This window comes from Coenobita brevimanus, chromosome 77 (genome assembly GCF_032717465.1).
Source record: "Coenobita brevimanus isolate Jiangsu-jjx chromosome 77, ASM3271746v2, whole genome shotgun sequence".
NCBI classification, from domain to species: domain Eukaryota; kingdom Metazoa; phylum Arthropoda; class Malacostraca; order Decapoda; family Coenobitidae; genus Coenobita; species Coenobita brevimanus.
Window position 1 is genome coordinate 7,739,356 of NC_137030.1, and position 22,592 is coordinate 7,761,947.

The 22,592-nt window shown below is 41.9% G+C and overlaps 1 protein-coding gene across 2 annotated transcripts in view; it reads left to right on the plus strand.

Annotated features, from left to right (window-relative positions):
• LOC145408357 (poly(A) RNA polymerase, mitochondrial-like) overlaps positions 1–22,592 on the plus strand; it is a 72,757-nt gene that overhangs the window by 13,634 nt on the left and 36,531 nt on the right. For both annotated transcript variants that reach the window (XM_080279082.1, XM_080279083.1), the window contains exon 5: positions 19,198–19,286. In XM_080279082.1, the coding sequence (XP_080135208.1) occupies positions 19,198–19,286 (89 nt within the window). The remainder of the gene's footprint in view (positions 1–19,197; positions 19,287–22,592) is intronic.

Consider the following 22,592-nt stretch of genomic DNA (forward strand, 5'->3'; position numbering starts at 1 on the left):
CTCACCCAATTATCATCCCCCATCCTCTCCATATGTCCAAACCATCTCAATCTACCTCTCCTCATCACAACACCAATACACTCCAGTCCCATCCTACCTCTCAACTCTTCCATCGTAAACCCAGCCCCTCCAGGCCTTGGACGCAGGGACGCACTGCACATCCACCTAATCATTGTCATACATATATATATACACCATCTATCTATCTATTGCCAGATGCCTCAATCCCGTTTGGGGTGGCCACAAACAAATCGCCTGCACGTCGCCCTGTCCCCCGCCATTTCACTGCCCTGCTCCCAACTCACCCCCCCCCTCTCTCATATACCTCTCCACCCCATCCCTCCATCTCATCCTGGCCTCAATACTAACAAGGCATATGGGCCTGATGGAGTCCCTCCTGTTGTTCTCAAGAACTGTGCTTCTGTGCTTACACCCTGCCTAGGCAAACTCTTTCGCCTTTGTCTGTCAACTCATACCTTTCCTTCTTGCTGGAAGTTTGCTTTCATTCAGTCAGTCCCAAAGAAGGGTGATGAATCTCAACCCTCTGTCTATCGTCCAATTGCTTTAACATCCTGTATCTCAAAAGTTTTCGAGTCAATTCTTAATAGAAAAATTTTAAAGCACCTTTCCTATCACAACCTTCTTTCTGACAGTCAGTATGGGTTCCGTCAGGGACGCTCCACTGGCGATCTTCTCACCTACCTTTCAGACTCCTGGTCATCCTCCTTTTGGGACTTTGGCGAAAGCTTTGCCATTGCACTTGACATCTCAAAGGCTTTCCATCGAGTCTGGCATAAATCTTTAATTTCCAAACTACCCTCTTACGGTTTCTAATCCTTCTATCTGTGCCTTCATCTCTAGTTTTCTTTCTGGTCATTCTATAGCCGCTGTTGTAGACAGCCATTGTTCTTCTCCTAGATCTATCAACAGTGGTGTTCCTCAGGGCTCTGTCCTATCACCAACTCTCTTCCTTTTATTCATCAATGACCTTCTAAGCTGTACATCTAACCCTATCCACTCATATGCTGATGACTCCACCCTTCACCTATCCATTCGGTTCCCGCAACGTCCATCTCAGCAGTTACTTCAACAAACAAGGGACGAGGCTATGGCACACCTAATGTCTGACTTGGTTCGTATCTCTGACTGGGGTAAAAATAATCTGGTTGTTTTTAATGCTTCAAAGACTCAGTTTTTACACCTATCAACCCGACAAAATATTCCGCAGGTATACCCACTAATGTTTAATAATATTCAGCTTAATCCTGCATCATCCTTGAACATGCTTGGGGTTTCATTTACTCGGGACTTATCTTGGAAAGATCATATTACATCTCTTGTAAAATCTGCTTCCAAGAGATTAGGTGTGCTAAGCCGACTCCGTTCCTTCTTTACCCCTGCACAATTGTTGACTCTATACAGGGGTTTTATCCACCCCTGTGTCGAGTACAACTCTCATGTGTGGGGAGGCTCCCCACATACAGCTCTTCTCAATAGGGTGGAGTCAAAGGCTTTTCGTCTCATTAACCCTCCTCCTCTTACTGAGTCCCTTCAACCTCTGTCTCTTCGTCGCGCTGTTGCATCTTTATCTCTTTTCTGTCGCTACTTTAATGGTCACTGCTCCTCTGAACTGTCTTCATGCATTCCTCCTCCTCTACTTCGGGCATGTTGCACCCATCTAGCAGCAAACTCTCATCCTTTTTCTGTCCAACTCTCTAATGCAAGAGTTAACCATTACTCCCAGTCTTTCATTTATGCAACAGGTCAACTCTGGAACTGTCTCCCTCTGTCTGTATTTCCTGCTTCCTATGATCTCCAGTCTTTCAAATGCAGTGTGTCCAGGCATCTCAAAATGATCGGATCTTGAATTTGGCTCTCTCTTGTATTTTGTTTTTCTCTTGGAAGGAACAATAATTGCTGGCTCGTGGCCTTTGGTTCCTTCTTCCTCGCATTTAAAAAAAAAAAATAAAAAAAAAAATACAGTACATATATACAGTAATCCCTGTACTTTCCGGACACCCCACTTACCGGACATTGTGGGCCTGGACCTTCGGACCCAAAAATGGCCAAAAAAAGAAAAAAATCCCCCCCAAATCCAAATTCTTTCCCACCCATAATTTGAAATTGCTGCACAGCGCCGAACAGCTGTTTACACCACGGCCCCTTCACCCCTTCCTTCCTCCCCTCTCCCCCCTCCCCTGTCAGGGTTGCCATTTGGTATTTTTCATGACCAAACGTGGGCCAATTTGGTCATGAAAAATTCGTTTGGTAATGAATCAGAATAATGCATTACCAAACGGATTTTTCACATGTATGAGGATACACAGGATGGAGATGGTGGATTGTTTGCTCTCTCTGATTAATCTGCTAGCCTACATAGCGTGAAAATAATCAACATGCTATTAATTATAAGGAGAGTGATTACATATATTTCCACTTGTACCCTATATATAATTAGTGAAGAATAAATGCTAGCTTTACAAATTTGGTAATGAAAAGTTAAATTTGGTAATGAGAATTGAGGAGTTTGGTAATGAGGCCGAGTTACATTCTGGCAACCCTGCTTCCTCCTCACCAACAGTTACTGCCTAACTTCAATTGCGAGTAGATGCTTATTGCAATGGATGCCACACGTGCTCATTTTTTGTGAACAAACAGTGAATAAACTGCAATACCTCACCACTAGACCACACGGGAATTTACAGTGTTGTGCAGTGTTAAGAAATTAGAATTTAGAGTGCAAAGGATTAACTGTGGAGTGCAAACTGGCGGTTGAAACTGGCGTGGTGCAGTTAACAGAATGTGCAGTGTTAAACAATTATAACTCACAGTGCATAGAATTACTGTAAGTGCAGCACAACACTGGATTACTTCTACGTGCTTCAAGAGCATTTTCACCACTGCCAAAGCCTTAGAGAAGGCAGCCACAGACGTACTGTAAGTACCCTGTACAGTGCTGTTTTCCATAACCACTTCTGATTCCTCATTTTCTGGTTCTTTTTCATTTATTTCATGCATTATGTCCATTATTGGTGTGAATAGTGTCTTAAATAGGTTTAAAAAGGTGCTATGCATGTCCGGTAGGGTTTTTTTAGATGGCTTTCAAAGTTAGGCCGGGTTAGGGTCCATAAGTACAAGTCCAGGAGACTGGGGCCCACTATCCGGACGGAACCACTTTCCGGGCATGCCTTTGGCTCTATTACATCAGATAGTAGAGGGATTACTGTATATATTGTGGTAGGTGGGGGCGCTCACCATCCACTCACTCAATGTAATGCTGCTCTCGGGTGTCTGCCCTGTCCTCTCCTCCATCCTTCTTTCCTTCCATCTTCATCTGTCTTTCTTTCCTTCATTCTTTCCTCATCCTTCTGCCTACAGGTGACTTTACACTCCCTCTTCTGTCTTTCATTCCTCCATTCTTTCCTCTTCCTTCTGCCTATGGATGACTCTACACTGAGTGACAAGCCAAATGGTTTCCTGTACTCCAGAAAACCATTTACTACGCTTGGTGGTAACCATATAACCAAATTTTGGCACCTGGTGATTTAGTGGGTAATTATTGTGCTCCAATTGGATTGAGCCGGTGAGGGTTTATATCCAAGGGACGGTTGGGGTTTATTGCTCATGTAATGCCACTCAGGGATGAGTGAGGTTGGTCACTCTCATCTTAAATGTCAGGACCAACTGCCTAGCCCCGGGCTCCTACGCTCCTCATGGGGCAACGTAGGATTGGATGATCGATGGATGGATATATACTGTATATATATATACACACACACACACACACACACACACACACAGTAAAACCTTGATATAACAGACTTCAATAGGCCAGAATTCGCTTTTTCTGACTCTAAAAGCTACTGGACTAAATTCCTATATATTGGCAAAAGTCCGATATAGCCAGAAGCAGTCTGGACTGCCTGACTATTTCAGGTATGTTCACCACAATAAGGTAAATAAAAGCAATGTTTATCAGTGTACAGTACAGTATTATTCATCCATCCATCCATCATCCAATCCTACATTGCCCCATTTGGAGCGTAGGAGCCCGGGGCTAGGCAGTTGGTCCCGACATTTAAGATGAGAGTGACCAGCCTCACTCATCCCTGAGTGGCATTACTTGAGCAATCAACCCCAACCACCCCTTGGATATAAACCTCCACCGGCTCAATCCGACTGGAGCGCAATAATTACCCACTAAACCACCAGGTGCCAAAATTTGGTTATATGGTTACCACCCAGCGTAGTGAATGGTTTCCTGGTGCACAGGAAACCATTTGGTTTGTCACTCAGTGTAGAGTCACCCACAGGCTGAAGGAAGTGGAAAGAATGAAGGAAAGAAAGACAGAAGAGGGAGTGTAAAGTCACCCATAGGCAGAAGGACAAGGAAAGAAAGAAGAGAATGGAAGGAAAGAAGGGTGGAGAGGAAAGGCCAGACACCCAAGAGCAGCACTACATCGAGTGAGTGGATGGCGAACGCCCCCACCTACAGTATTATTATATATATATTATACCATTTGATTAATTTAGTGAAGTTAAAACACAGTACAGTACTGCAATGGTAGTCAAAAATGTTTAAAAACCGTTTGTGCGATCCAGACTAATGTCTGATATTTCAGAAAAAGTCCAGGTTAGCAGAGGGAAGTCCTGATGTCGCTTTTATAGGAATTTTGCGTTTTTTGGAATGGCTTGGGCCCTAATTAGTCCTTTATAGTGAGGTCTTACTGTTTATATATATATATATATATATATATATATATATACAGTAATCACTCCAATATCCGATGTAATAGAGCCATACTGTAGGTAGGTCCGGATATTGGTTCTGTCCGGATATTGGGCCCCAGCTTATGGACTTGTACTTATGGACCCTAACTCAGAGAAACATCTATACAACTCCCTCTGGACATGCATAGCACCTATTTAAGACCCAAATCACACCAATAAGGCACATAAATGATTGAAGTAAATGCAAAAGAAACATAAAATGAGGGTTTAGAAGTAGGTTCATACAATAATAAACATTCTGGTGACTGGCTCCTGGACTGGTACTTATGGACCCTAACCTAGCCTAACTCAGAAAAACACCTTCCTACTGCACATGCATAGCTCCTAACACCCTATTTACACCAATAAAGGACATTAAAGAGTGAAACGAGGTAAGTATAGTATGGAAAAAAGTACAGTATGAAACATTCTTATGTCCGGATAGTGGGGATGTTCGGATATTTGGCGTCCGGATATTAGAGTGATTACTGTATATATATATATATATATATATATATATATATATATATATAGGGGTCACGCGTCTTAAAGGCCCAACAGACCATTTGAAAAAAAGCCAGATATCGTCTGTTTGGGATATGATTTCTGGCGTTTTTTTTGCTGATGGCGTGATGGTTCCTTAAGATGTGTGACAGGGGTTGCACGTCTTAAGGGCTGAACGCACCATAAACAAAAAACGCCAGAAATCACCTCTCTGGGCATCTTTTTTTTTTTTTTTTTTTTTTTTTTTTTTACACGGCGCATTGGGCCCTTAAGATTATACACAGTAAGCTCGCCCCGAACACGTTCTCACCGAATGCGCTCGCAGTTATACCCTGTTATTGCTGGGATGCGTATAAGACAACGTAAGATTAAAGAACCGTTACGAAAACTATAAATTTATGCAAGAGAGGCCTTTGAAAGACCAAATCCTTGAACATCAGCGCTGCACACATTTTTGTTTTGATCATGTGATTCGCTGTACTGCTTTTCCACAGTACTGTATTTGTAAGTTAAATATTTACATTACTCTTCTGGTAAGTTTATGTGCAAGTTAAAGTACAGAATAGATAGGCAAGGTATGTGGAAGATATTAAGAATATATGGGGTGGAGGGGAAATTGTTGAATGCTGTGAAGAGTATGTACGAAGGAGCTAGGGCTACGGTGCAAGTGGATGGTGAGCTGAGTGAGTTCTTTGATCTTAGTGTGGGACTGAAACAGGGTTGTGTGATGTCTCCGTGGCTGTTTAATATATACATGGATGGGGATGTAAAGGAGGTGCAAGGTAGGGCAGTGGATGTGGGGGTGGCTCTAATGAATGAGGGTGAGATTTGGAAGCTTCTGGTGTTGCTGTTTGCTGATGATACAGTATTGTTGAGTGAGGATGAATGGGAGCTGCAAGGTTTGGTGAATGAATTTGGGACAGTGTGTAGGAGGAGGAAGCTGAAAGTTAATGTAAACAAAAGTAAAGTTATGGTGTTTGAGAGGAATGAAGTCACAGAATGTACAGTGAGGTTGGATGGTGAGGATATGGAGAGTGTGAGTGTATTCAAGTACTTGGGTAGTGTGGTGAGTAAGGATGGAACTTTGGAGGATGAAGTGCGTGAAAGGGTACAGCAAGGAAGGAAGGTTGTTGGTTCACTGAAAGCAGTGATGAGAAATAGGGAGGTGAGTATGAAAGTTAAGAAGTCACTGCATGATAGTATTGTGATTCCTACCCTGACGTATGGAAGCGAGGCGTGGACCTTGCAAGAGGGGAACAAGTCAAGAGTGAGAGCAGTGGAAATGAGTTACTTGAGAGGAGCATGTGGAGTGACATGGAGGGACAGGTTGACGAATGAAGAAGTGAAGGAACGTTGTGGAGTGGATGTGGATGTGGTTGAGAAGATTAGGAGAAATACACTGAGATAGTTTGGACATGTGGAGAGAATGGAGAATGAAAGACTGACTAAGAGGGTGTATGTGGGTGAGGTGGAGGGAGGGAGAGGGAGGGGTAGACCTAGGATGAGGTGTAGGGATGGAGTTGAGAGGTATATGAGGGAGGGGGGGGTGAGTTGGGGGGAGGGTAGTTAAATGGTGGGTGACAGAGCAACTTGGAGGCATTTTGCCTGCAGCCACCTTTTGTGGGATTAGGGCGTCAGGCTATAGATGGATAAAGTACAGTAAAACCTTGATATAATGGACTTCAGTAGACCGGAATTTGCTTTTATCGGACTCGAGGAGCTACCGGACGAAATTCGTATATATCGGAAAAAGTCTGATAAAGCCAGAAGCAGTCCGGACTGCCTGCCCACTTCAGCAATATTCACCACAATAAGGTAAATAAAAGACATGTTTATCAGTGTACAGTACAGTATTACTGTATTATATATATATTATACCATGTGATTCATGTAATGGAGTTATAACATAGTGCAGCACCACAGTGGTAGTCAAAACAGTTTAAAAATCATTCATACGATCCGGACTAATGTCTGATATATCGGAAAAAGTCCGGATTTGCAGGGGGAAGTCCGGATGTCGCTTTTATCGGAATTTTGCATTTTTCAGAATGGTTTGGGCCCCAATTAGTCCGTTATAGTGAGGTCTTACTGTACTATTAAATAACGTTCAAGCAAGAAATAAAGTCTTATAACCAGTTTACCTGATAGGCGTCAGAATATTGCCTTTTTTATTTGTTTGTTAAAGATTTGCTGCACTGATTTTCTACAGTACTGTATTTTTAAGTTAAATATTTACTGTTCTGGTATGTACTTGTAAGTTAAAGCACTTAAATAAAGTTAAAGCATTAAATAAAGCCTTGTAACCAGTTGACCTGATTGATATGATTACCCGTGATCAGTGGGTTCCGAGACAATTTTCCGTCAAGTCAGTTCGCCATCAGACAATTCCCCGTCAAAACATGGACGATTCCCCGTCAGGACAATTTGCACCCTGGACGATTCCCCATCATTCTATAAGTATTATTAATTAAGCAATATTTTAATAACTATATTTCAGGGCATCCATCCAAGTCTGTGTTTAATAGCGTAGGCTTTGGATATTATTTATTAGCTGCACCTTTAGTCAATAATTAACTTGTTTCTTCCTAGCTGTAGTCGTCTTTGAATTATATTCTAGCGTCACCCATAGCTGTTTTCATTAATGACGGTGAATTGTCTTGTTATTGTTGTGATGGCAAATTGACTTGATGGCGAATTGTCCTGAAACCAATTGGCATTGGAATATTGCCTTGTGTTTACGTATTTGTATGTTGAAGTTTTGCTGTCCAGTACTGTATTTGTAAGTTATAACTTTAAATAAACTTTCTAACCACTTACAGTGCTTCATATTGATTACCAATGGCAAAACACCACATTTAGGGGGTCTAGGGAGCAAAATAAGGAGTAGTTAAAACTTACGTGGTTTCACGCTGAACTCGCCACGGTTGGAACGAAACCCACGCGTTCACAGCGAGTTTGCTGTATATATATTCTTGCTGAAAGTTCTGATTTAAATCATCACCACAGTTATACTGGCCATCCCACACTGACCATCTTCATAGGGTCAACCGCCCCCACCTTGTTCCACCATCCACTACCATCCCACCCAGTCTTGCCTACTTTTTTTTTCCCCCCACCCCACCCTTTCTGTCTCCCCACATTAATCTTCTAAGAAACATCTTTTGCATATACCTTCTCACCACCTACAGACTTAGATTGCAGCATTCATTTTCATAAGGTGTATTTCCTTAGTCATGCCCCCTGACCATCCCATCTCATCCCACCCAGTTTCTGCTCATCCAATCCATTTCTCTTCTGATGTATTGTAAACAAGATATAAATAAATTTACAGATTTAAATAATAAATTAGTAGGCTAAAAAATAATGCTGGTTCCTTGTGTGGTGTGTTGGGGAAAACATGTAGAGATTGTCAGGTGTGGAAGGATTGATTTTGCTGGAGAGTCTTCTGAGTATGTGGAAGAGTTTTGTTGTTTGGGGGATATGTTATGTGCTACAGGTGGGGCTGGAGCTAGCTCTATGGCTAGGGTAAGGAGTGGGTTAGAGGAAGTTCAGGAAGTTGTTGCCTCTCCTAACATTGAGTGGGCTCTCCCTCCATGCTAAGGGATCCTTGTATGCAGCATGTGTTTGGAGTATGACACTGCATGATAGTGAGATCTGAGGGAGTAAAGGAAGAGGATATTTGTAGACCCAAACGTACAGAAATGACAGTGATTAGATAGATGTGTTCATCATGGAATGCAAGGCCTGGCAGGGGGGGCGGCTAGGATTGCTATTGAAGAGCTGAGAGGAAGGATGGGACTCAAATGTATTGGTGTTGTGATGAGGAGAGGTAGATTGAGATGGTCTGGGCACGTCGAGAGGATGGAAAATGACAGTCGGGTATGGATGGTGAGAAGTGTGATGTGTGAAAGTCAAGGGTAGGATTGCAAGAGACAGACCAAAAAAGACATGGGACGTGGTCACAGAATGTGACCTTAGGGATTAGGGACTGAATAGGGGGGCTGCCAGAGACTGAACAATGTGGAGACCCACCATTAGGTGACCAAGGTTAGCACATGCATTTATGTTGGAGCCTTTATAAACAAAACAAGATAAATAACTACAGTCAATTTGTACAACTCACTTCTGCAGGATATATCATACTTCTTCTACTATACCCCACTGCCTACTACCTTTCTACCCACTTCTGCAGCATGTATCATACTTCTTCTACTATGCCCCACTGCCTATTACCTTTCCACCCACCTCACTCAGAACTGAAGGACCTGAATCAGTGTATCTCAGAAATCATTGAACTGATAAAACTGATTTTTGGCACAAACCTACATAAACAATAGATGCAGGAAAAATCATCTTCATCATCATCTCATTGTTGTCATCAGTCTTCCTCATCCTCCTTTTCATTAGTCATCATCATCATCATCATCATCATCAGGTGGACAGGATGCAGAAACAGGAAGAGGAACACACAATAGTATAAGAACCATTTAAAAAAAAAAAAAAAAAAAAAAAAAAAAAAAAAAGTGACTAGTAAAAGTACCACATATCCATTCGCTCATTCAGTCTTTCAGAATTCTTGACTCCAGCTGATCAGCTGACTGACCAAAACATTAAAGATGGCAGAGGCTACCTGGTCCAGCACTGACTGAAGAAGTTTATTTGATGAAGTTTTTATGCTCGTGTCAACAAAACTCACATTTAACACATTAACCCCTCCGTGGAAGAAGGCCCGGAATTTTCAGTGCACGCTAGGCCGACGCTGGGGCCCTTTTTTTGAAGTTTCGATTATTGATTTTTTTTTCTTGCCATATTGAAGAGAAAGTTCAGATGCACCTAACAGTGCAAATCCCAGCTTCCTAGACGCATTTTGTGGCTTGCAATGAAGCGCGGAAGTTGCAGAAATATCGGCAACCGATGTCCACCGCCCAGGGGCTCTGCCACAACGCAACTGGGCAGGTGTTGTTATTTTTTTTTTTTTACCTCCCAAAACAATGCGAATGGTGCTGAAATGTTGCGCATATATGAAATATGATGATATCGAATGATTTTAGTACATAATCTGTTAGGAATGGCTGGGAAAAAAATGTTATGAATACTTTTTCACCTTTTTGATATAAAATATGTTTATGGTAGTTTCAAATTATTTTTTACGTTATCGTTTTGCTCATGCATGGAAAAAGGAGCGATAGAGTTGAATTTTTGGTCCTAAATGAGAAAATTGCACGTCTTCCAAGGCTAGACTCTGTCACGGGAGAATAAAGTGGAGGGTCAGATCCGATTAGCAATACAGAAGTTGAGTCGCAACATAGAGCTCCCACACCACAAGCATGGCTAAAAATAGAATTGTAATGCAGTTTCAGACTTAAGAATAAGTCTAATTATTATGAATACAGATACAAAGCAGAAATAAATACGTTTACAGATGGGGGAAAACATATTTTTTCCGTAATAACATGTTCATCTTTCTCTATCATTTTACGTTCATCTTGCTCATCTTACCTTCTTAACTTCACAACATATATTGCTGTCTTGTAAACAGGGTGGTTGTGTGTGTTTTGCAAGGGAGGAAAAAGATTGTATTTTCTGTCTGGGTCGAGATAATGGGTGTAACTATGTATTTTTAGGCATGGCCACGAGTGAAAAAATTGTACATCCACTCGTCATGACAGCAGGTGGTGAACTGACAGATGATACGTGAGAGGGTGAAGTCAAGGTCAATATCATGTCCCAGATTTTCGTTCACTTCCCGAAGGTTTTCACATTTTTCTACAAGTTGCAGTGCTTCTAATCCAAACCATTACAGCAAACCTGAGCAAATAGGTAAAGTTGGTAAAGATACCAAGACAAAAATGTACTTTTCACTTATTAACATGTCTCTTTTGTATGTGCCTGTATTACTTCATAATCATAAATTGGTGGTTGTGTGTGTTTTGCAAGAGAGGACAAAGACGATATGTTCTGCCTGGGTCGAGATAATGGGTGTAGTTGTGCTTGTTTAGGCATGGCCAGGAGCAAAAAAATCGAAAATCCACTTATCACAGCAGCAGTCTCTGAACTGTTTGATGAGGTGTATGGGAGTGTAGTGTAGGTCAGTGTGAAGACGTTCAGAACATTCGTTCATTTCCCAAAAATTTTTGCAGTTTTTTATAGGCCGTGCTCAAATGACGCCGGCGGCCATTTATCAGCTAAACGTCATTTGATGCTGGCGGCCACGGAGGGGTTAATAATCATTCTTATATACAGTGCTCATCAGAAGTATGGAGCGTCCTGCGTCCCTCCTGAGAAACAAACCTTTCAACATTGAAAAAACATATAAATAATGCATTATATTTACCATTAGTGCTTCGTAGGGTAGCCTTTACATTTCTTCACGGACCTGAGACATCTTGGAAGTGAAAGGGCGAGGCTCCTGAGGTGCTGGAGGGGTATTTTGTCCCAGGAGTCACGAATGGCGGCTTCCAGCTTAGGCAGAGAGCTCATGTCCTTCCCTTGGAGACTCTTCTTTACGAGGTACCAGAGGTTTTCAGTCGGGTTGAGGTCTGGGCTATTTCCTGGCCAGTCTGTCATGAATGATACCTCGCAGTCACGAAGCCAATTGGTGACCGATTTGGCCTTGTGAGCAGGTGCGCCGTCCTGCTGAAACACTCATGCACCTGTTAGCTCGAAGGAGTCTGGTAAATGATCACACAGAAGCCCCAGGTAAACATCCTGATTCACTCTGAGGTTCTTGGGAAGTACAACAAGCTTCCCCAAACCCTTCCCTGAGAAACAACCCCATACCATGAGTGAATCAGGATGTTTAACTGTGCTTTCTACATACCGTGGGTCAAGTGGGTCACTACCTTTGCGTGCTTCTCTGTTACAGGTGACACTAAACGTTGCCTCATCAGACCACAACACTGACAACCATTGCTTCTCACCCCAATTAAGGTATTTGTTAGCAAAGGCAAGCCTACAAAGTCGCTGGCTGCTAGAGAGAAGAGGCTTTTTCACAGGCCTGTGACTTGTGTAACCAAGTTCATGGACCCTACGAGACACTGTTCTCACAGACACCTCACCAAACACTTCCGGGTTGCTCTCCTTAATTTTCCTTGCACTCACACGAGGATTAAACTCCACTGCACGTTTTAAAACATTAACAGACCTTGAGGAAGTTTTCCTAGGCCTACCAGACCTCGGTTTCTTTGTGGGAACTTCACCACTGTTTTCCTCCCGAAACCGCGCACACCAACGCCGCACTGTCGATCGTGCCACACCAACCAATTCACTAATTTCCTTTGTCTGGTGGCCTGCCTCCTTTAGAGCAATGATCTGGGATATGATTTCACTCAATAGTTCACGGGTAGGTGCCATAACAAAGTTTTGAAGGCCAAAACACTGTGGGACACTCGGTAAAAAATGGCGCAATTTGAGAGGGACACTCGGCGGAGTTCCTCTCTCTCAGGCAGCCCGTGGGCGACTGAGGCGGGAACCAACCAGCGCGTCGGAAGGCCTGAGGCTACCGTGACGTCATGCTCGGAGCTCAAACTTGTGGCTCAATTCTTACCCCCAAAAATGGGTGATTCTTTTTGGGCCATAAGTATTGCGCGCCCGGCGGACAATGCTGAATACTTTTGACGAGTACTGTACATGATGATGATGATAGGAGGCATTATACTTCATCTTAGCTCAGAGATAGGTGATTCGTTACTAACCAGTTCATACCGGTTTTACAGACAACTGTAATATGCCCAAGTAGACACAAGGCTGATCACCCTCCCGTTTTTTATGCCTGTTGTTACGTGTAATATATGCATTGCCTGATTGCTTGATTGTGTGCCTGTGTAAAGTGAGGGCAAATGGGGAAAAGTGGGGTGAGAAAGGGGACTTTGGGCAAACATCCAGAACCAAAGTCCATTTTTCCCAGAAGTTTAGTTATTTCCATGGCACGGTTTTCTATGGCGCGAGATTGTTCCAGAACCAATTACCCACGCCTTAGGCGACTTGACTGTACTGTAATAATATGTAGGATACAAGGGAACAGTATTGTACTCATGTGACGTCTAACCCACCACCACAACCAGCACCCCAAAAGCCACTCAACCATCACCAAAACATTAGTACACTGTAGTAACTATGTATGTAACTGCACTTTTGTAACTGTAATAGAAACTGTCAACTTAAATAAATCTTCACTCAAATAAACTTAAATAAACCTTCACCAAAACAATTACGTAATTCACTGTAAGCAATTCAAACAAATAAAGTCTTAAATCAAATTGTTATTTCATATTTTCTGTTGGTGAGTGGGGTGTGCCTGCTGAGATAGATGAGAATGGGAGTGCGTTAGTGGACATTTGTGCTGGGAGGGGGTTGGTGATAGCCAATACCCTCTTCAGGCATAAAATGATCCACAGGTATACATGGCGAGTGGTGAGAAGGGTGGGTGGTGAACTGAATGAAAGGAAGGCAATGATTGATTATGTGTGTCTGGATGAAAGGATGCGAAGATGTGTAAAGGATGCAAGAGTGTATAGAGGTTGGGGGAGTGGACTTTCTGACCACTACTTGGTGGTGGCCAGAATTAGAATGCAAGTGAGATGGAGGAATAGAAGTAGGGAAAGACGAGAGGAAGGAGTAGTTGCAAGGAGAGTGGAAAGGTTACAAGAGGATGAGAAAAAGGCAGAGTATAAGAGAGAAGTGGAGGAACGATTGGGCAAATATGAATTGGAGCAGATGGGAGACGTGGAAGGTGTGTGTAAGATATTTACAGAAGAAATATGTGCAGCATGTGATGTGGTGTGTGGAAGGAAGAGAAGACGGAGGGGGGTGCAAGGAACAGCGTGGTGGACTGAAGAGGTGAAACAGGCTGTGGCACAAAAGAAAAAAGCATACAATGGATGGATGAGAAATAGGGGCATGGAAGAAGTTGAGAGGCGGAAGAGAGAGTTATATGTGGAAAGAAAGAGAGAGGTGAAAAGATTAGTAAGAGAGTAAGAAGAGAGTGGATGAGGAATTTGGAAGGAATTTGAGTGTAAAATGGAGGGACTGTAAGAAAATGTTCTGGAAAGAAGTGAAAAGAGTAAGACAGGGTGGAAGTGAAGTTAGCATGGGAGTGAAAGATAAAAATGGTAGATTACTAGTGGAGAAGGGAGAAAAAGTGAACAGATGGAGAGAACACTTTAAGGAATTGTTGAACGTAGAGGATGGAAGTAATGTGAGTATAAGTGGCTGGGGAATGGCTGGGAGAAGGAGGGAGGTGAGAAGACAGGAAGAAATCAGTAGGATAGAAGTTGTGGAAGCAATGAAGAAAGTTAAATCAGGGAAAGCCCCAGGAATTGATGGAGTGTGTGGTGAAATGCTGAAGCATGGGGGAGAGATAGTAGTAGAATGGATGTGGAAGATGTGCAGATTGGCCCGGGAGGAAGGTAGAGTCCCGGAGGATTGGAAGTCAGGTATAATTATTCCCTTGTACAAAGGAAAAGGGGAAAAAGAAGTGTGTGGTAATCATAGGGGCATTTGTCTTCTTAGTATAATAGGAAAAGTGTATGGTAGGATACTTATAGACAGAGTTAGAGAAAGAACAGAGAAATTAGTTGGAGAAGAACAGGGAGGCTTTAGGAAGGGAAGAGGTTGTGTAGATCAGATATTCATTCTTAGATCTTTAGTGGAAAAGTTTCTAGAGAAGGGAAAGAAGTTGTATGCGGCTTTCATGGATTTGGAGAAAGCATATGACAGGGTGGATAGACAAGGATTGTGGAAAGTGTTAAGAATATTTGGAGTAGATGGGAAGTTGTTGAATGCTGTGAAGAGTATATACGATGGTGCGAAGGCTGCAGTGCGTGTGGATGGTGAACTAAGTGAATTTTTCTCTTTGAAAGTTGGTTTGAAACAGGGATGTGTCATGTCACCATGGTTATTCAATCTGTACATGGATGGGGTAATAAAAGAGGTACAAGGTAGGGTAGTGGATGTTGGAGTGGCCCTGGTGAGAGAGGATAGTGTTTGGAAACTCCCTGTACTGTTGTTTGCAGATGATACTGTGTTGTTGAGTGAAGACAAAGGGGAGCTGCAAGGCTTGGTGGATGAGTTTGAGAGAGTGTGTAAGAAATGGAATCAAAGGTGAATGTAGGGAAGAGTAAAGTGATGGTCTTTGAGAGAGGTGAAGTTAGTGAATGTACAGCGAGGTTGGATGGTGAGGAATTGGAAAATGTGAGTACGTTTAAGTACTTGGGTAGTGTGATGAGTAAGGATGGAGGTTTGGAGGGTGAAATGCTTGAAAGGGTACAGCAGGGAAGAAAGGTTGCTGGTTCTTTGAAAGCAGTGATAAGAAACAGGGAAGTGAGCATGGAAGTGAAAAAGTTACTACATGACAGTATTGTGCTACCAACTCTAACGTACGGAAGTGAAGCTTGGACATTGTTGGAAGGACACAAGTCAAGAGTGAGAGCAGTGGAAATGAGTTATTTAAGAGGAGCCTGTGGAGTCACGTGGAGAGACAGGCTGATGAATGAGGATATAAAGGAGCGGTGTGGTGTGGATGTGGATGTGATAGGAAGCGTTATGAGGAACACACTGAGGTGGTTTGGCCATGTGGAGAGGATGGAGGGTGAAAGACTGACGAAGAGAGTGTATGTGAGTGAGGTGGAGGGGGGAAGAGGGAGGGGGAGGCCGAGGATGAGATGGAGGGATGGGGTGGAGAGGTATATGAGAGAGGGGTGTGTGAGTTGGGAGCAGGGCAGTGAAATGGCGGGGGACAGGGCGACTTGGAGGCGATTTGTTTGTGGCCACCCCAAACGGGAGTGAGGCGTCTGGCAATAGATAGATAGATAGATATTCAATCATTTCCACATCATCTCCCACATCATTCAGATCTTCTGAGGTGGTGGATGCAGGTGAGGGAGTAGGCAACTCGCTCGCTCTAGTGACTAGTGGAGCAACCATAAACTAATGCTAGTGGCGCGAAACAAGTCCGCTGGGTTTGAATTTTTGGATAGATTTCAGATTTTTGCGGTTAACTGAAATGAGAATGTTTTAGTAAAACTTATGGTTAATGGCATATTACAGTTAAAAGAATTTCGGATAAAAGAGACTCCACTGTATATATATATATATATATATATATATATATATACATACAGTATATATATATATATATATATATATATATATATATATATATACAGTATATATATATATATATATATATATATATATATATATATATATATATATAAAATTATGTATACACTCAAACCTCGATTTAGGGGACTAAATGGGGAATCAACTTGTCCCTTACTTGAAAATGTCCATTGTTTTACCACATATAAAGACAATCTTATTATGTAATGCAATGCTTGTTTCACTTATTTATATGATTATGAATATTATTTTATGGGTACACTATAAAGAACCATACAGTAATCCCTCCACTATCCGACGTAATAGAGTCAAAGGCATGTCCAGAAAGTGGTCCTGTCCGGATATTGGGCACCAGCCTCCTGGACTGGTACTTATGGACCCTAACCCAGCCTAACTTTGAAAGCCACCTAAATAACTCTCTACCAGACATGCATAGCACCTATTTAAACCTACTGAAGACCCTATTCACACCAATAATGGACATAAAGCATGAAATAAATGAAAAGGAACCGAAGAATGAGGAATTAGAAGTGACTGTACCTCAGCCAGGGTACTTACATCACGTTTGTGGCTGCCTTTCTAAGGGTTTGGCAGTGGTGAAAATGCTCTTGAAGCACGTACAGTAATCTAGTGTTGTGCTGCACTTAATTCTTTGCACTGTGAGTTATAATTGTTTAACACTGCACATTGTTCTTAACTGCACCACTGCAGTTCTAACCATCTGTTTAAACTGCCAATTTGCACTCCACAGTTGATCCTTTGCACTCTAAGTTCAAATTTCTTAACACTGCACAACACTGTAAATTCCCATGTGGTCTAGAGGCGAGGTATTGCAGTATATTCACTGTTTATTCACAAAAAACGAGCAATTGTGGCTATCCACAATCGAAGTTAGGGAGTAACTGTTGATGTCGGAGAAACAGAGTTGCCAGATCGCAACGGCCACATTACCAATCTCCTCAACTTTCATTACCAAATTTAACTTTTCATTACCAAATTCGTAAAGCTAGCATTTATTCTTCACTAATTATATATACAAGTGGAAATACATGTAATCACTCTCCTTATAATTAACAGCATGTTGATTATTTTCACGCTATGTAGGGTAGCAGATTAATCAGAGAGAGCAAACAATCCACCATCTCCATCCTGTGTATCCTCATACATGTGAAAAATCCATTTGGTAATGCATTATTCTGATTCATTACCAAACGAATTTTTCATTACCAAATTGGCCCACATTTGGTAATGAAAAATACCAAATGGCAACCCTGACAGGGAAGGGGGGAGGGGGGAGGAAGGAAGGGGTGAAGGGGCCATGGTGTAAGCAGCTGTTTGGCGCCAAGCGGCAATTTCAAATTATGGGTGGGAAAAAATTTGGAATTTTGGGGGATTTTTTTCTTTTTTCGGCCATTTTTCGGTTCTGATGGTCCAGGCCCACAATGTCCAGTAAGTGGGGATGTCCGGAAAGTGGGCGTCTGGAAAGTACAGGGATTACTGTATTAATGTGAATAACCTAGACATTACGTATCATTTTTTAATGATCTTGTCCTTTTGTCAGGTAGAATATGGAGTCCCTTAAATCCGAAATCTCTTAAATGGAGGTCCCTTAAATCGAGGTTTGAGTGTATATATAAAACTAGCATATAATCTGGACTGCTTACATTGAAGCTGTACCTCCTGATGGCAGAGGACAGGGTGACATGGAGCCAATTGTTTGTGGCCACCCCTATTGGGATTAAGGCATCTGGCAATAGATAGACAGACAGACCGCCAATGCTTTCTGTCAGTTCCCATCTCTCTTTAAATACTTTAAACAACAGTAGTTTAGCCTGAGGCTCATACACCTTACAAAGAGTAATGTAAGGCTTAGGAGGGTTTTGAAGACATATTGCACTTATCATCCATTCCCTGTCATAACTTAAATTTAGTTTTGCTGGAAGAACTAAAGACGCAGGAAGAGTTTTATCTCACCTTTCCATGTCTTTCCTGCAGAAGATAGGATAACCTACAGTGATTTTCTTTCTGTAACTAAGATTAGTTGTACTGTAGACATAACAGGAAATATGGGAAGGTTCTACGCTTTGCCATCCTTGTACTTTTTACAGAAACAGATCTGTCTATCTCTTGCCAGATGCCTTAATCCCATAAGGGTTGACCACAAACAAATTGCCTCCATGTCGCCCTGTCCCCCGCCATTTCACTGCTCTGCTCTCAGCTCACATACCCCTCTCACATATACCTCTCCACTCCATCCCTCCATCTCAACTTTGACCTCCCCCTCCCCCCCCCTCCACCTCACTCACATATTCTCACCTCATCAGTCTCTCACTCTCCATCCTCTCCACGTGGCCAAACGATCTCAGCGTGTTTCTCCTAATGCTTTGTATCACATCCACACCACAACGCTCTTTCACATTCTCATTTGTTAGTCTGTCTCTCCATGTGACTCCGCATGCTCCTCTCAGATAACTCGTTTCCACTGCTCTCACTCTTGACTTGCGCCCCTCCAACAAGGTAATGAAATTTATTCCTGCATCTGAACCCTGGATGTTAAGGTGTGTATACCATTTTATATTACTGTTTTGGTGCCGGTGAGGGACACCTTTTACATTCTGACACCAGTGTAATTAGTTGACTCCACTGCCCATTTACAGAAATGTCCCTCAACTCCCTCACTGTCCCTTGAAGGGAAGATGGTGGACTGCAGGAAGAAAGCAGCTTCAGCCTGCAGTCACCATTCATGTCCAGATGAGCCAGGGGTTGCAACTATAACTACTGTGTTTTCATTTCCGGTACCAGGTGATGAAGATCCTGAATGCAAAGGTCCCTATTGTGAAGTACCGGCAAGACTTGACTGGCCTGGAATGTGACCTCACATTGGCAAACAGGTCAGTGCCATACAATAAACCATCACTTTAGTAAACCCCGATACAGCAGATATTGTATTTAACAGATGCCAAAAAACCCATTGAACCATTGTTGGCTGTAATGAACAATGTCTGTTAAATGGGACACTGTAGGTTGAAACACGTGTTTAGTACCTGTCGTACTCCAGTCTGGCCTGAAATTGCCCTCTCCCCATCTTGATTGTTGAGTTGTAATAACAGACTATAGTAATACTGTACTAGTCATGAAGTACTGCTATGACAAGGAAGTGAGATAAGCTGCAAAAGGATGAAATTATGGGCCAGGTTAGTGTAAAATGGGTATAGTTTACATTTTTAGTACTCTGTTGTGCTATTTTACTCTCGTTTTCAAGCAACTATCAACAAATTATCAGCTTTAACGGACCTGACTTTCCCCAGTTAGTACATTATAGTCAGGGTCGTTGTAGCTGTTTCCCACAGACATAATCTATACTGCAGTGCATTACTTTTGAACCTGATGAAGATCTCTGGCCTCTTTTAGTTGAGTTGATGGCCGAAAGTTGTCAGGATTGGAGGGTCGTTTAACGACTTACCAAGGAGACTCCTACGTAAGAAAGTCTTATCAGATTTCATGCATCCATGACTTAGTATTCAGATTGTTGGAGTGGCCCAGTTCTGGCAGTTTAAACAAACCAACTGTATACTTTACTATACCTCATGTTAACCTCACCATGCCATTGGCCTAATTCGTTGATCACAATGTCATTTATCAACACTTATTTCCATCACCTCATCCTGCTTTTATCATGGTGTCCATTATATGGTGGAGACATTTTTATTTGGTCAGTTTCTCTTTTCTTCTTTCTTTTTACCAAACACTTGTGAGATTGGTTGCCATTCCTTTATCTTTTCACTAATTCACTTCAAATGTGGCACACTTGCTTCTTGAGCAGATAGCCACTGACACCTCTGTCAGTTGAAATGTTGATGTTTCACATTATTTTATGGGGCCAAAGGTCACCCCATAAAAATACATGAAATATGGCAACACAAATCAGTAATTCTCTCTCTCTCTCTCTGTCTCTCGAAGAATTATTATAGAGAAAGGAAGAGAGATATCAGAAGTCCTAGTTAATGATGAACAAGGTGGCTTTAGGAGTGGCAGAGGATGTGTGGATCAAATATTTGCAGTGGGACGGATAGTGGACAAGGCTTGTGAGAAAGACTATAAGGTGATTATGGCATTTATGGATCAGGAAAAAACATACGAAAAAGTAGACAGCGAAGGATTGTGGAAGGTTTTGTGCATGTATGGTGCAGATGGTATGCTGCTATGTGTTGTCAAGAGTTTTTATGATGGTAGTGAGGCATGTGTAAGGGTAAATGGGCATCTAAGTGAATGGTTCATGATCAGTGTGGGTGTGCAACAAGGTTGTGTGATGTCCCCGTGGTTGTTCAGTATATATATGGATGGGGTGATGAGAGAAGTAAAAACACGAGTAATGGAGAGAGGGATGGCATTGGTAATGAATAGTGATGGATGGAATATCTCAAATTTGTTGTATGCTGATGATGCAGTGCTACATGCAAATACCAGACAAGAGCTTGGTAGATGAGTGCAGAGTTTTGCTGATGTCTGTGAGCTTTGTGCCTTGAGAGTTAATGTAGAAAAGAGTAGTGATGGTAATCGAGAGAGAAGGTGACTCCCAGTGTGATGTTACAGTGAATGAAGAGAGACTGGAATTGGTGAGAGTTCAAATACATGGGTACAGTGATAGAAAAGAGAGGAAAATGTGCAAAAGAAATGGAAAGTAGAGTGACACAAGGAAGAAGTAGCTGGTGCTATGAAGGCCATGATAGGAAACAGAGGCTTGAGTGTTGCAGCTGCATGAGGCTTACATGAAGGAGTGTTAGTGCCAACTTTAACATTTGGATGTGAGACTATTGTGTGGCATGAAAATGAAAAGTCAAGAGTGAGAGTAGTGGAGATGGGACTGCTGAGGAATGTATGTGGAGTATAAAGAGTGGATAGGATACGAAATTATGTAATTCATGAAAGATGCAGAGTAAGGAAGTCTGTGGACACCAGAATCAAAGAGAGTGAACTGAGATGGTATGGTCATGTGGAGAGAATTGATAACAACAGTGGTGAAAAAGGTATAGCTGAGCAAATTTGAAGGAGGGAGGAGGCGAGATAGGCCAGGGAGAAGGTGGAGAGATATGGTGGATGAGTGCATGAGGAAGAGAGGTATTGATGTCAGTGAGGCTAGGGAACTGACGAGATTGAGCTGGCTGGATGAATGTTGTGAGAAGAAGTTCATGATCAGGGATTTTGCACCCCATTTTAATGTGACAGCATTCGGATTGACTCTATCGGATACGTTCAAGTGAAGCTACAGAATGTGGTGGAAGTTTGTGGAGTATCAGATAGAGCCAGGATTCCGAGGACTTGAATGATGAGTGAATGGAAGCATGGTCCATTGTGTTGGGCAGACTTAGGGTGTCCGGACATTGCTACTCCTCACCCTGCTCTAGGCTGGGAAAGGAGGTCTGGATGATGATGATGATGGTGGTTTTATATATACTGTATATATATATATATATATATATATATATATATATATATATATATATATATATATATATATATATATATATATACTGTATTTATTTATATATATATATATATATATATATATATATATATATATATATACAGTATATATATACACTGTATATATACTGTATATATATATATATATCTGTATATATATATATATATATATATATACACACACACACACACACACACACACACACACACACACACACACACAGGGTATCCTGGAAGGAAAGGGCATAGCTTTGTGAAATGATAGATGAGGGAATTCCGAATCTTGCATTGTGTTGGGAATATTGGCAGTTTTTCATTCTCGACTAGTGTATCACCTTCCCCCCATCACACCAATTTACAGTACACCTTCTCTCATGTACAGTCACAGAATCAGCTGTCATTCTAATTTTGTTTGAAAAGTACTTGAAACCAGCAAAATATAACCAGAAGTTTTAACCTCGTCAATTCAGTGGCATTAATCTTATTACTGCTTTGACCAGATGATTTTGTTAGGTTTGAGCAGAACTGTTTCTAGTGATGGGTTTTCTTCGTTAATCCCCTCACAACCTGATGTCTCCTCCTGGGCTTTATATAATTATTTGAAGGTAGCAACATGAAATAAAAAATACACAACAGACAGAAGTGGTTAACTGGACCCATGTTTGTCTTGGATGGTTTGACCTTTAAACACTGTATTCAATCCTGAGGAAATG